This window comes from Anopheles ziemanni, chromosome 3 (assembly GCF_943734765.1).
Source record: "Anopheles ziemanni chromosome 3, idAnoZiCoDA_A2_x.2, whole genome shotgun sequence".
In the NCBI taxonomy this organism is placed as follows: domain Eukaryota; kingdom Metazoa; phylum Arthropoda; class Insecta; order Diptera; family Culicidae; genus Anopheles; species Anopheles ziemanni.
Window position 1 is genome coordinate 21964795 of NC_080706.1, and position 12588 is coordinate 21977382.

At 49.1% G+C, this 12588-nt stretch overlaps 1 protein-coding gene across 1 annotated transcript in view; it reads right to left on the reverse strand.

Moving 5' to 3' along the window:
• The window catches only part of LOC131287273 (tensin-1), a 111832-nt gene that overhangs the window by 3961 nt on the left and 95283 nt on the right, over positions 1 to 12588 (reverse strand). The window contains exons 13-17 of the mRNA XM_058316308.1: positions 3524 to 3613; positions 3253 to 3448; positions 2550 to 2936; positions 790 to 1839; positions 240 to 415 (exon numbers count right to left, since the gene is read on the reverse strand). Of these exons, the coding sequence (XP_058172291.1) occupies positions 240 to 415; positions 790 to 1839; positions 2550 to 2936; positions 3253 to 3448; positions 3524 to 3613 (1899 nt within the window). The remainder of the gene's footprint in view (positions 1 to 239; positions 416 to 789; positions 1840 to 2549; positions 2937 to 3252; positions 3449 to 3523; positions 3614 to 12588) is intronic.

Sequence of the window (12588 nt, forward strand, 5' to 3'; positions counted from 1 at the left end):
CTTGTTGCAATGTTCCAGAGCGGAGGTGAAAATAGATGGAAAACTAAAAATGCACTCTAACCTCACGTCGTAGGTCGAGACGCTCGATTTGTGACTTCGTAGCGACCAAGCGGAGTTATATTTGCTGGAGGAGAGTATGGAAAAAGATCGTATGTGTAATCGGGTCGGTGTGCGTTGTCTTGACTGTTGGGAAGGGGGTGTGTTTGAAAGGATATTAGACCCATCATCGGGCGACCTACCGTTGTGATGTCGGACTCTTGGGTGGAAGCGCCGGACTGGAGGTACCATTGCTCAGTCCGTACGGCGTGCGTGGCGTCACCGGGAAGGCGGGCGTTTCCGGTCGCGGCGAACCGCCGATCGGTGAGCTGTCCGGTTCCGTCTCCGAGCGGTACGACGAGAATGATTCTTCCCGTGCCTGGATCGTAGAGAGAATGGAAATGGAAAGAAAGGGAAACGAAAAGGAAAAATTAGCTTCACGTGCATGTTTCCTTTGAGATCCTTCGAAACCCTCGCCTTTCGCGAACGTCGGGCGGAAGAAATGTCCGTTTGACGGATCGTGCTCAGTCTGTTAATTCCATCTTGTAGTGCAGTATATAGAGTTAAACGTTACTTTAAGTTAGCGTTTGATGGGCAACATGGATACTCGAAGAAACAAAAATGAATAAATATGGGTGGTAATTGAACATTGAAAGCATGCTACAAGGCAAGCAAAGGGCCATCGGCCCATCGGACGGTGGACAGTGGATTGGTGTACGAGAGCATGGGGCTCGACGGTCGTTCAAACGTTACCTGGTCGCACCAAGAGATCGCATTGCTGCGTTCGGATAAGCTAGGCGAAATGGATGAGATGGTACTGTCGGTTTCGGACGCGATACGTCGCACATGATTGTTCATTAGTAGCGTGTGATGTGGATGTGGATGATGCTGATGAAGGTGGTTGGGCGGCTGCTGTGGCGGTGCCGTTTCGCCACTGTTCCGGCTGACACTGCGGGCCTGTCCGTACCCGTTGGCCAACTCGGCCGAGCAGGGGTTCGGATATGATCGCGAGCTTCCATTCGGTTCGACGGACCTCTGGTGTTGTTGCTGCTGCTGCTGATAGTGATACAGATTGCCGTTGGTCAGAGTTAACCGCTGGTGCTCGCTCAAATCGTACTCGGCCAGGTTGGCCAGCACGTCGGAGAGCTCCCGGGACGGATGGTGCTCCGGTTCCTCAACCGGGTACCCATTCGATCGTCCGGCGTCTATTTTTGCCAGATGTTCCTCGGTTACATCGTTCTCGAGCGCCAACGAAGCCAACAGCTTATCGAGGGCCAGCTGGCCCTGGCTGATGGCCTCCGACGTCGGTGCGAGCCCACCGCGCCCGTCTCCGTTCGAGGCTTTCTCATCGACACTCCCTTCCGGGGAGGAAAGCTCCATCGGCTCTTGCTGGTGGTGGCCATTCCGAGCCCGATGCTGACGTTGGCCATGATGATCGTGGGTGTGGTGGTGGTGTTGGTGGTGGTGGTGGTGGTTGTAGTGATCGGGTTGATGGTACGAATCGATTAGGGGATGAGTGTGATTAATGACGCCTGCGCTACGATGATTGCTAGTGGACATGGAAGAGGAGGACGACGAGGAGGAGGAGGTAGTGGAGGAGGTCGAGCTGGTAGTTACACTGGGGGCCGCGTTGGCACTGTTAGGGTTCATGCATGCCGACGGGGAACCGTTGGCCGGTTCCGGCGACGCCACCGCCGACGCCGCCACACTGGTGGTTATTGCATTTAGCAGGTTATTGAGCTTTTCGCAGTTATCGAGATTATTTAGACTGTTTATGTTACTGAAGATTATCTGTTCGGACTCCTGCAAAAAAAAGGGGGACAAAAAAAGAGAAAGAAGAAAAGAAAGAAAACACAAAAAACACGTGGTGGCGAAACGAACGAAAAATGAAAATCAATGAAACCAAACTGATTTTGGTTGGCGTAAAAGGCATTGGCAGGGGTGATCATGAGTGTGAAACGGGTTTCCGTTTTACTGTTAGTAACAAAATAAATCACGAGAGTTATAGCACTACAACAGTGGGTTAGGCAAAAGTTATACTCTACAATGTTAGATGAGAGAATAAGGATAAATAAAAGAAAGTACATTGGAAACAAGTGTATAAAACAAAACAAAAAAATATGAAATAATAAGAGGTACATATAGAGAAGATAGCCAGGAATACAACATTCAAAAAGTTCAAGCAAAAGCGTAATTTGTACACGAGAAGAATACGTTAAGTGTTAAAAAGAAATACATAAGATGAAAATTAGAATAAACAGATGAAAGACACGTCGGCCAAAGGGACGTAGAGGCAACATCGACGAAGGAAGCTAGCGGAGGTGAACACAACACCGGGAAACACCGAGACCAGCCGGACGACAGAGTAAGGATAAGGGACGTCCATATCGTTGTTAACAGCGGCGGAAGGAAGCAGAGAGAACTACCGGACACTAGCAGGTTGGCGTGTCTTGAGCTCGCACAAAAAAAGGTTTGCGCCGAGTGACCTCAGAGTACGCCAGATTTCCACCTACCAATCGAACCTGTCCGTGTTTCGGAGTCGAATGATCCTGGTCGGCAAGGGACAGCAGTCCGTTGCTGGTGTTGAGGGTGCTGTTGTTAAGATGTTGCTGCTGCTGATAGGGGCTTCCATTGGTGCCGTTGGTGCCATTGGTGTGTCGGTGCGGTTGTGGCGTCGAGGGAGCTGCTTGCCCGTTGACCGGACTGGCGCCTCCATTCACCACCACATGATGGTGATGATTGGTGGTGGTGGTGATGGTGGCAGTGGCCGACGGGGCCGGTGATGGCGACGAGACCGTCGTGTTGGCCGACGATGGCGACGACGGTGGGGGGTGGTTTTGTGCTCGTGCTTGTGCAATGTGACCGTGCGGTGAAGCATTCAAAATGGACAGCGGTGCGTTCTGGGTTGGATTCGATGTGCGTGTGCAAGTTGGTTACAAAATCAAATCGCAATGAGTTAATAGTCATTCAATCGTTCAAAATCATCAACACAATCTCGCTCGAAAGCCGGAATGTCCGAAAGTGGAAAAATGAAGTGTCAAAACATTACGTCGCAAGCTAACTTAGACGAAGGGGATGCAATGTCACGCAAGTGGCACAACAGTTCTACAATTGTTTGCATTCCATCCTAAAGTGTGTGCTCAACGCTTTTTTTTCCCGATTTTCATCAAATTTTGTTCCGGTTTTTCTCTCTTTCCCCCCCTCGTTCGTACTTACCCCGATTGTCTGAAGCTTGGCATTTTCGTGAGCCCGCTGGACGGCGACGAAGGGCCGCTCGGCCGAGTGTGTCCTGGTGGTGGTTATCGTGTGGTAGTTGCGCTCGTTGCGCACCGGCGACAGCGTTTGGCTGCGTCGGTGCGTCGTACTGTACACATTCTCACCGGTGGGGAATGCCGGACTGCCGTAATTGTAACTGCAAGGAAGGCGAAACAACCATTGGTTTCAACCATTTCACCACCGGGAAAGCCTTACACACACCGAGCCTTACCTAAAGCTATTCGAATGTTCTCGTCGTTGCTGTTCGCGGCGTGCACGCAACTTTTGCTGCTGCAGTTGCAACCAGGACTGGCCGGAAATTCTGCGTGTGGGCGAGAAACAACATTTGGACACATTGGTGTTAAAAGCAGTTCGAAACAAGCGGTAAATCGAGACGCTGGTGATGACGTTCTTGCATTTTGAAATAAACAATGGTAGTGGGGGACCATGTTGCAAACACATGGTAGTTGGAAAATGTGGCCACGACTGCGTCATTGCTGCCGAAATAAAACGTTAATCATTCGAACGCTCTCGACACGGAAGATAGGGCATTGTGTCACCTTGTTTTTGTATCAGTTAAAGATAGGATAGATTCTTATTTATAATTCTTTGTTAAACTGCCCAGTAACTATAAGTTTCAAGAATAATTTATTACGTTCAAATCATATATAGTCTAGCTCAAAAAAAAAAATTATTGAACCTAATGTTTCAACTGAGTTATAAAAGTCCGTGGATAAAATCTGAAACTGGATAAACTTTAACATGCTTTTACTGAACGTATGAGTCCACGAGGAACTCAATTTGTCACCATCACAATTACTCCTGTAACTTGTTATCATTGATAAGGCTATTCCTATACCACTTACTCTAAGCGGTTGTTTCATCCTTCAAGAAAAGAAAGAAACTGGGAGAAGTGACATAAAATATTTGGATCACTTCCAACAATAACTGTAAATCGAAACGAAGGATTTTCAGTGTAACAAGGATGCCTCTGAACGAACGCCTGCTGGCAAAGGTTCAAGTCCAACATCGACATTCATTAAACGCTTCCCAAATCCATGCTTGCATGCTGGAATGTAGCATTGCAAGAAGGACACATACATGCATCATAAATCCTCTTCGGTTTTGGCTGTGTTCCATTTCGAGACATCTCGATATTTTCCGGGATGGCTCTCTGGACGAACCAAATCTTCACCCTGTCCGCTTTGCAGACGGCCCCCCCAAGCTTTCCTTCGTCGGAAGTTATTTTTCCCGAATTATTTTATCCAACCGGCCGTGCCGATGTCGCAGCAGCATTCCGGGTCAGTGTCAGTTCGTATTTTTATTGCCTTTCCTTCTTCCGCTTCCATTCATTCTTTTGGTAATGAGAAAGTTGCGCACCGTCCCCGGGAGCAAAACAGTTACACACACACAAAATCTCGGCCCCGATCCGGCTGGATTCGGAACCGGACAATCCGCCCCGCGGCACGGTTCTTGACGTTCGGTGGGGGAGCCTGGAGAAAAATAAAATCGGAACAACCTCCCGCAAACCGTAAACGGCAATTGATGTCAACCGGGTGCCCGGGGTGTGCTTTAGCGGGGCAGGGGAGTGGAGTGGCGCACGGGGGTAATTTAACTTGCACCACCAAACACGGCCAATCGGACGCTATGGGGTATGGTGGACCAAACCGGACCCGGGGGGAGGTGGGGGGCTCGAGAAAATCAGCCGGAATCGGGAGGTCCGGCACTCCGGCAAGCTGACGTGAAGAAGCAAAAGTGAACCGAGCTGAACGATACGGATACGGCAAGTGGAATGTGGAAACTTGTTCACCTTCCCTCCACCCCAACCCTCCCACCTGGCGAGGGGTCGGTTTGGAGCGAGATTTTCTTGACCAAGATGAGGGTTCGAAGCTTCATCTCGATCACGATCACATCGAAGGTGCATGTGCTTCTCGATCGTTTACTTGTGATTAACAATGTTCAATTCAAGGAAAATGGCACAGTTTTCTACAAAACGATTTTCGTATTAAATTTGCCAAAATCTTTGGATTTTCAGCAAACCAAGAAAAATAAGGAAAAAGGCATCAGGTGGGAGTCGTGGGTGGAATAACAGAATCAACGCCCGATCGAACGATCTGTTTTGATGTACACACTGGCACTCCGAAGTGCAATGGGCCATTGGGGCAGATTCCGTGGGTGGCCACAGGGTTAACCGCCGTGGCGGAGTGATTCATTCATGGCACGGATGCGTACTAATTTTAGCGCACACTGCGAACGAGAGCAATCTCCCGCACCGCGACGACGACGACGGTAATTGTGGTCGGATTAGTCATCCTGAGTTTATTTACTTTTCATTTCGTCTGGCTTTGGGAAGGCGGGACCGAGGATCAAGAGATCTAGTCAGAGTCATACGGAAATCCCTCCCCCGTCACCCCCCGAAAGGAAGGCAATAAAGTCGTATAATTGTAATTTAATACATTGTAAATGGTGTCCATTCACGATCATCCTCCTATTCCCGCTTTCGCGAACGGATGCGGCCCACGGTCCACCGCTTACCTTCCGTCGCGTTTGATATTATTTTCGAAAGGAAAAGAAGACCAAACAACGGTTCAGCAAAGCAAGTACGAGACTCTGATTCGAAGTCGGAAGGCCGGCATGAATTTATCATTTTCGATTTGAAAATGGTGGCGAAACATAAGTTCCGCCCGCGCCTACGCCAAACATCGTACGGTAAACAAAGCGCGCGAAAGCCTTTGCCAAACCTACACACGCGCACTCAACAGCAGAAGCAACCTCCGGAGTCGGTGGCGGCGGCCGCACACTGTTTTGCCCCGGTCTAAGAATAACCCGGGAAAACGGCCGGTGGAAAAATCGCGCGTCGCTTGTCTTGGGGTGAGGAGGGTTTGTTTCTTTTTTCTGCTGAGAAGGAGAATTTTGATCGAAGGGAATAAAAACTTAGCCCTCCCAAGACCTTTCCCTCCCGTCGGTGCGTGCGTGGGTGAGTTTTGATGAAGGTAGGAAAATCACGGTGGAAAATTAATCAACCCCTAAAGGTGTGTGTGAGTGTGCGCGCGCGCTCGCTTTGCAGTCGCCGCGTTTTGTTTACATTGCTCGACGTTCGAAGGGTCGGAGGGGGGAACGCCGGAGATGTAGCTAAATATAGGTCCCATCTTCCATGTCAATTACAAGCACATTGCGCTGTGCTTGATCCCACAAAAAGGGAGCTGGGAAGAAACTCGAACGAAAAAGAAAATCCAACTCTGACGTAGGTTTCTTTTTCCTTCCTTCGGTAATCGACGTGCGTCCGGAACGAACGTCATGTGGTCACATCTGACTCCCAGGTCATACACCCCCCGACGAACAGGTATGGCGGACGAGGGGGATGATCCAACATTTCTTCTCGACCCATTTGAAAAGGCAACCGCGCTTTTACGCAAAAGAAGTCCTCCAACGCGTTTCGCAGTAACCGAGGTCGCTTATGGTTTTTGTGTTCGAAAATGTGTTTCAATCCGTCCGTTAAATATGCAACCCCTCGTATGGTGCTGGGTGGGTGGCCATTAAACTGCACGGAGCGGGGGTTGGCTCTAAAGGAGGTCCAATAGAATATCGATTGCAATTTTTTAGCTTGTGTTTTTCCTATGCCCACACCATTTGACCATAGCGGGAACAATGGCATGTCGGAGGCAAGCTTCACCATTTAAATACCACGACGAGCATCAAGCGGCTGATTTGATTAATAAACGATCGCTGGAAAGTAGGACAGTTGGACGTGATGCTACACAGTGGGATTCCGTTCCGGTAAAGGAAATTTAATGTTGACATTTTAAACTGTGCCCTCGAATGTGGACAGCGTTCCCTCTCTCGTGCGAAGATGCGAAACAAAAAGTTTCACCAGTTTATGATCCGAACGGTGAGGCTGGGCCAGATTTGGTTGTAATTTACGTTCCCTAAGAACTGATAAACCAATCATTTTACTCTCTTTCGGCCTCAATTTAAGCCAACCCAAAGCTTCTTTTCCCGGCGACCCGATCAGCAATTTTTCTCTTCCCTATAATTATGACATCGTTGCGTCGGAAAGCCAAACCGAAGCATCAAGAGGCGCGACTGGCGGCTTCTTCAAAAAACACACCAGCTTATCTGCGGAGTGGTACACACCGAAGCGCAGCCAACCGTGCGCATTATCTTGATTCAGTTTGAAGAACTTTTTTACCGCTCCGCCGATGACTCCATCTTTCCCATCTTTATCGCGCCGTTAACCGCCCAAATATCAAGGGCCGACAGGTTCGGAAGATCGGAGAACCAGCCCGATCCTTTTGTTGAAGTTTACGAGCTTAACGAATTTTTCGTTAACCATAGTCTTCTGAAGACGCACGTCTGAATCGATGTGTAAAGTGGACTTACGCATCGGCATCAGGTTGTGCATCACTTCCTGCTTCACTTCGGAAGGTGAACACCGCCGATGACTCTTGTCTTGTGTGTGTGTGTGTCGATCATTGTTTCAAGAGGTTTTTCCTAATTTGGCAACACGCGGTCTGGAGGTTAACCGGAATGATGCTGCGCGCGCGCAAACCAGTCCATCGAGTCACCTCACGTCGTGGCCGTCGTCGTAATCTAATCAAGGCAAGTGGCGCACTGTACGGCTCCAAGGATACGCCCGTCCAATGACCGGAAGCGGCAAGTGCGCAAAAAGGGTTTTTACCGGTGGAAGCTGAGATGAAGTGTCCGTCCTTTCCGTTTCGCACTACGTTTCGAGCGAAGGTCAAGGAAAAACAGAAACACCGAGCACTCAGAGCAAGAGATACACACGCACACACAAATCCACACAGTCCCTGACGTTTCGTGGGGGGCGCCAGCGAAGATGAGGTGATATTTTTCTATAATTAAGTAGACATAAACATTAAGCACCACATATTCACCTCGAATCGGATCGGGCCTGCCTTAAATAGTAGGCCATAATAGTGCCGCCCGGTGGTCCTTTTGACATGACACCGAAGACGGCGGGGCGGGTAAAGGGCCCCCGGGTGATCCTCGGTTCGGTGACCAGATGTTGCTCGACCGGTGTTCGGTAAACGATCGAGATATCTTGAGGAAAACGCAACTTTGCTAACGATGCAGAAAAGCGATTCGATGAAGCATGAGCGATTGCAATGATCTGCTTAATTTCCCACTCCCGATGAACGTTATTACTTTTTGCCATAAATGTATGTCAGCTGCATTTCATTTGCAACGCGAGCGCGCACGGTGGGAATAGGCGCAACAGTCGATCGGTCAGAAGGTTGGGATGTGGATGGATGCAGTTTGCAATTACAATAAAATAGAATTGACTTCTAGGTAATTTTGCAAGCTGGTTCCTTATGGATCCAATTGGATCATTTCCCACAAACCTATCGCAGATGACGTCTGCTCAAGTTACTCGGCAAGTGGTATTCCCGCTTCGATCAATGAATATTCAGAGCATCGTTTATGAGCTAATTTACTTGCGTCTCGATCTCGATACTGGATGTAACTCACTTTGTCCGCATGACCCGGTCGCTTACCCAACCACCTAGGTCCGATCCGTTTCGGTCCAAACTGTACCAATAAAACTATCCCACGCAAAAAACTGGGGGTAAACGATCCCTGCGAATGTCATCCTCGTCATCCCGGATCGCATACCCGTTCCTTCCGCGTGAAGACCTTCGGGCTCGGGCGTAAATACCAGTTTCGTTGGAACAGATTGGCTGCTGCCAGCGACAGCGGGAGGTTGAACAGCAGGTTAAAACCTCACGATTCTCAATGCCAAGCCCCACACCCGTGCGTGTCACCATTCAATCGCCGAATGTGACCAGTAACTCCGCTGTCCGAGATCGAGATCTAGGGGACGGAAATGAGGCTCATTTGGGGCAGTTCTGGATGGCGTTGGCCACCAGCGATGATACCGGGGCAGCATTTATCCCCGAACCCACCGATGGACTCACTCCAGCCGGGTCCAGGCCGTTCCGTTTGGGCCCTGGAGTACCGTTTGTAGACAGATGGTGGCACTCCGGCGATTGCGTGAACGAGTGTCTGTGTTTGTGTGTGCCGTCACCGAGCAACGAAGGTGGTGAGGAGGGTGTGCGACGCAGAAGGTAAACGAATCAAGTATGTCGCCACCGCCTCCGGTTCCTTCGCTCGGATCGACCACGCGAGCGCTCCCTTCCACGATCCGCACGTCGGTGGGGATGGATCGATCGAGTGAGTTGCCAAGAGACTCTCGAAGCGAAGCTCCATAAGGCGTGATATAATGCTACCAAGCTTCGACTCACGTGAGCGGCGGAACCACGTTTGCGGTTGTGCGGAACACAAATGATGCCGCTTCGCCGCAACTCCGCAAACTCCGGGGAAACCGATCCACGATCATCTTTATTCTAGCTGTTTGCCAACGCGAGCGATACGACGATGCCCATAAACAAAGGAGTTGGTACCCCGCCGACAGCCCCGTGTGTTCTTGACACGAGTTGGCGAAGTAAAACCGAACGCCAAACTGATGGCAGCTGCCCCTTTGCGCACCCTTTGGCGTTTGAGCCGAGATCGAATTAATATCCGAAAATCCATTTTTGGGCAAACCCAAGGGTACACGGTTTCTAGATCGTCGCTTCTAGGCCAATCGGCGCACGAACCGGCGACACCCGTGGCCTCCGGAAGCGCTCCATTTCTGGGAGACCGCCGTACAGACACACGCCAATTGGCGTCCGATGGCGACGAACACGATTCTAAGGTTCTTTCCTCGAGCGATCAAGGTGTCACGACGTGACAAAGTCCGTGATCCGTGAAATAGAAAACAATTCCATCCGAGCCGAGGGGATCAGTGGCGGTCCAGCGGGAGGGCCGTGAACTGATAATGAACTCACGGGCTCCCGTTTGCTCCCGTACATATTTGACGTTCTGCTTAGCATTGGAACTCCACGCCTCACGAGACCCTCTGGTTGAAAGATAAACAATTTCCTTCCCCAAGCCAAACGTCGATCGTGAAATTGTTGTTTATGCTGTGGAATCCTCTCGAGGCTGGGGGGTCAAGCTGAAGGGGACGCAGTGTTGCAGTTGGTCGTAAATATTTCGTCGGTTCACGGTTATTTTGCTGGTGCGCATGATGCAATCGATGGCTTCCAAGATTCGCGAACAAAAGCACTCGCTGTCTACAAAGTGCACCAAGTGTTGCATTTCATATCCTGCGTTTGGTTCCGTCGGTTTATTATTGTTGCCGATTGAACGAGGAGTGCGTGTTACGGAAATTATTGTAGCTATAAATTACCCTTGTGCAAGATGAGTATTGCCAGCAAACCCCTTCATGTAAATATCTTTACAAATTACCGTTCGCAACATTTACACGAGCGAAACAGCTTCAAAAGAGGCAAACAAAATTGTTTGGTTTCTAATTTTTCTGGGAAAAAAACTGGTCGTAACTAGAGTTGTGTAATTTCGATTCAGATTCATGAATCTGAATAATTCTTTGCATCGTTTTAGAGACTCATGAATCTTTTAGTAAAATATTCAGCAATGTTAAAAGAACAGAAAACTAAACACCAAAAATGGATGAAGCGACCCCTTTGTTTTTTAGTCGCTTGATCCATGCCAATAAAAGAATCATGAAGATTCGCGCAAGATTCATGAAACAGTTATTACGATTCTTTAAGTTTTCGTAAGATTCATCTACGTTTGAAACCCACAAGATTCATGAATCAAATTGAATGAATCTTAGGTGAATGATTCATATGAATGCATCTCGCCGAAAGATTCATGACGCACAACACTAGTCGTAACACATCAAACAAAAAGTGTAAATAAATGCACATGTGGATGACGTGCTAAGCCCAAGATTAAGATGCACAGGAAGACGGAAACCTTATGTATCTTCGCTAGATAAGGTTTGACCTTCACGCGGTATGGGTAAAAGAGTTAATGCAGAGCTTAGGGCTTTATTGATAACGCCAAAAATATTTCATACACAACGAAAATATTGATGTAATGGACCGAAATATATTTTTGGCAAAAAGGCAAAAGTAAATAAAAAGATGCTACCAAAGCCGAGAAAATAATAATAATAAAATAACCAACACCTAACACCGTGCGTTACTCGAGGGAAGTGTAATAAATATTCAAATTTCGACCCATAATTCTTTTCGGCTGGTGTTAATGATGATGGCGCCTTAAAAGCCGTAAACCAACCGTAACCGAGCCAAAAAGCCAACGTGTCTTCGTTCCCGAAACCCGACGGTGAACTGTTGGTTCTTCGTAAACCTTCTTCAAGACATCATGTTTTTCGCCAAAGTCCGAAAACCCCTCACGGTCGGTTCCTGCAAACTGTGTCCAGTGTCCATCTCCAGTGGGACGAACGGGCGCGTGGGGGCGTCTTGTGTGTCAACGCGAGAAGCGGCCCACTCATTGCGCGGCTCCGCACGACCTGTTAAACAACTTCCGATCCGATCGGACGGCGCGTTCCGGCCGACTAATGGTACGCCTTCCATTAAACGATGCCGGTTGGACGACGGAGATCGTTTTTCAATTTAGCTGATGATGTTTTATAGTTGTGTGCCCCCTAGCGATCGCTGGCGAGAGTGTACAGGATGCTCGGGAGCTGCTTGTCTCGTCTTGCAGCTGTTCTAACATACATATGTGTGTGCCTTCTAGCCGGCCCGCAAACGTCGCAGCTTCCGAAATCGCCAACAGCGCGTGGCGAGGCGTCGATGGTGCATATAAATTCGCCTTTTGGCTCGGGGGCGTTCGCTACGAACGAAGAATTATCGATGGACTTATTTAGAATTTTTATGAATGAATTCCACGGCCCAGAGTTTGCGCAGCGTGTCGTCGACGTGGCAATGCCAAGGTGAGGCTATGCGGACGGTTTGACGGAGTTGCGCGTTCCGCGTGGGATTTGCGGCGCAAGCTTTAGGGATCACGAAAGCTTATTCCGTTGACTCCATTTCCGGCAGCACTGAAGCGAGGACCAAAATCGACATTGTATTTGTATATTTATAGCGTTTTTTTTTCTTCGTTTGCACACCACTTGCCCATCTAATTAGGCTGAACAAGAAAAACCTGTTTCCCCCTGGGCACTGGGAGCGGGTGGAATGTACACAAAACTCGAACTTGCCTCCACCCCCCGGTGTCATAAATGCACTCAAAATGCATTGCTTTTTTTGGAGGATGCCGCCTTTGTTCGGCTCCCGGGGCTCCGAAAGGCAGAAGTTGGCGAAAATGCAAATACCCGTTGGCCGCGGGTTCCTCTTGCGGCGGAATCACGAAAGCAATCTCTTTCTTAGCTGCCGGGCGTGCAGTAAAAAAAGTAAGGAGGTACAAAAT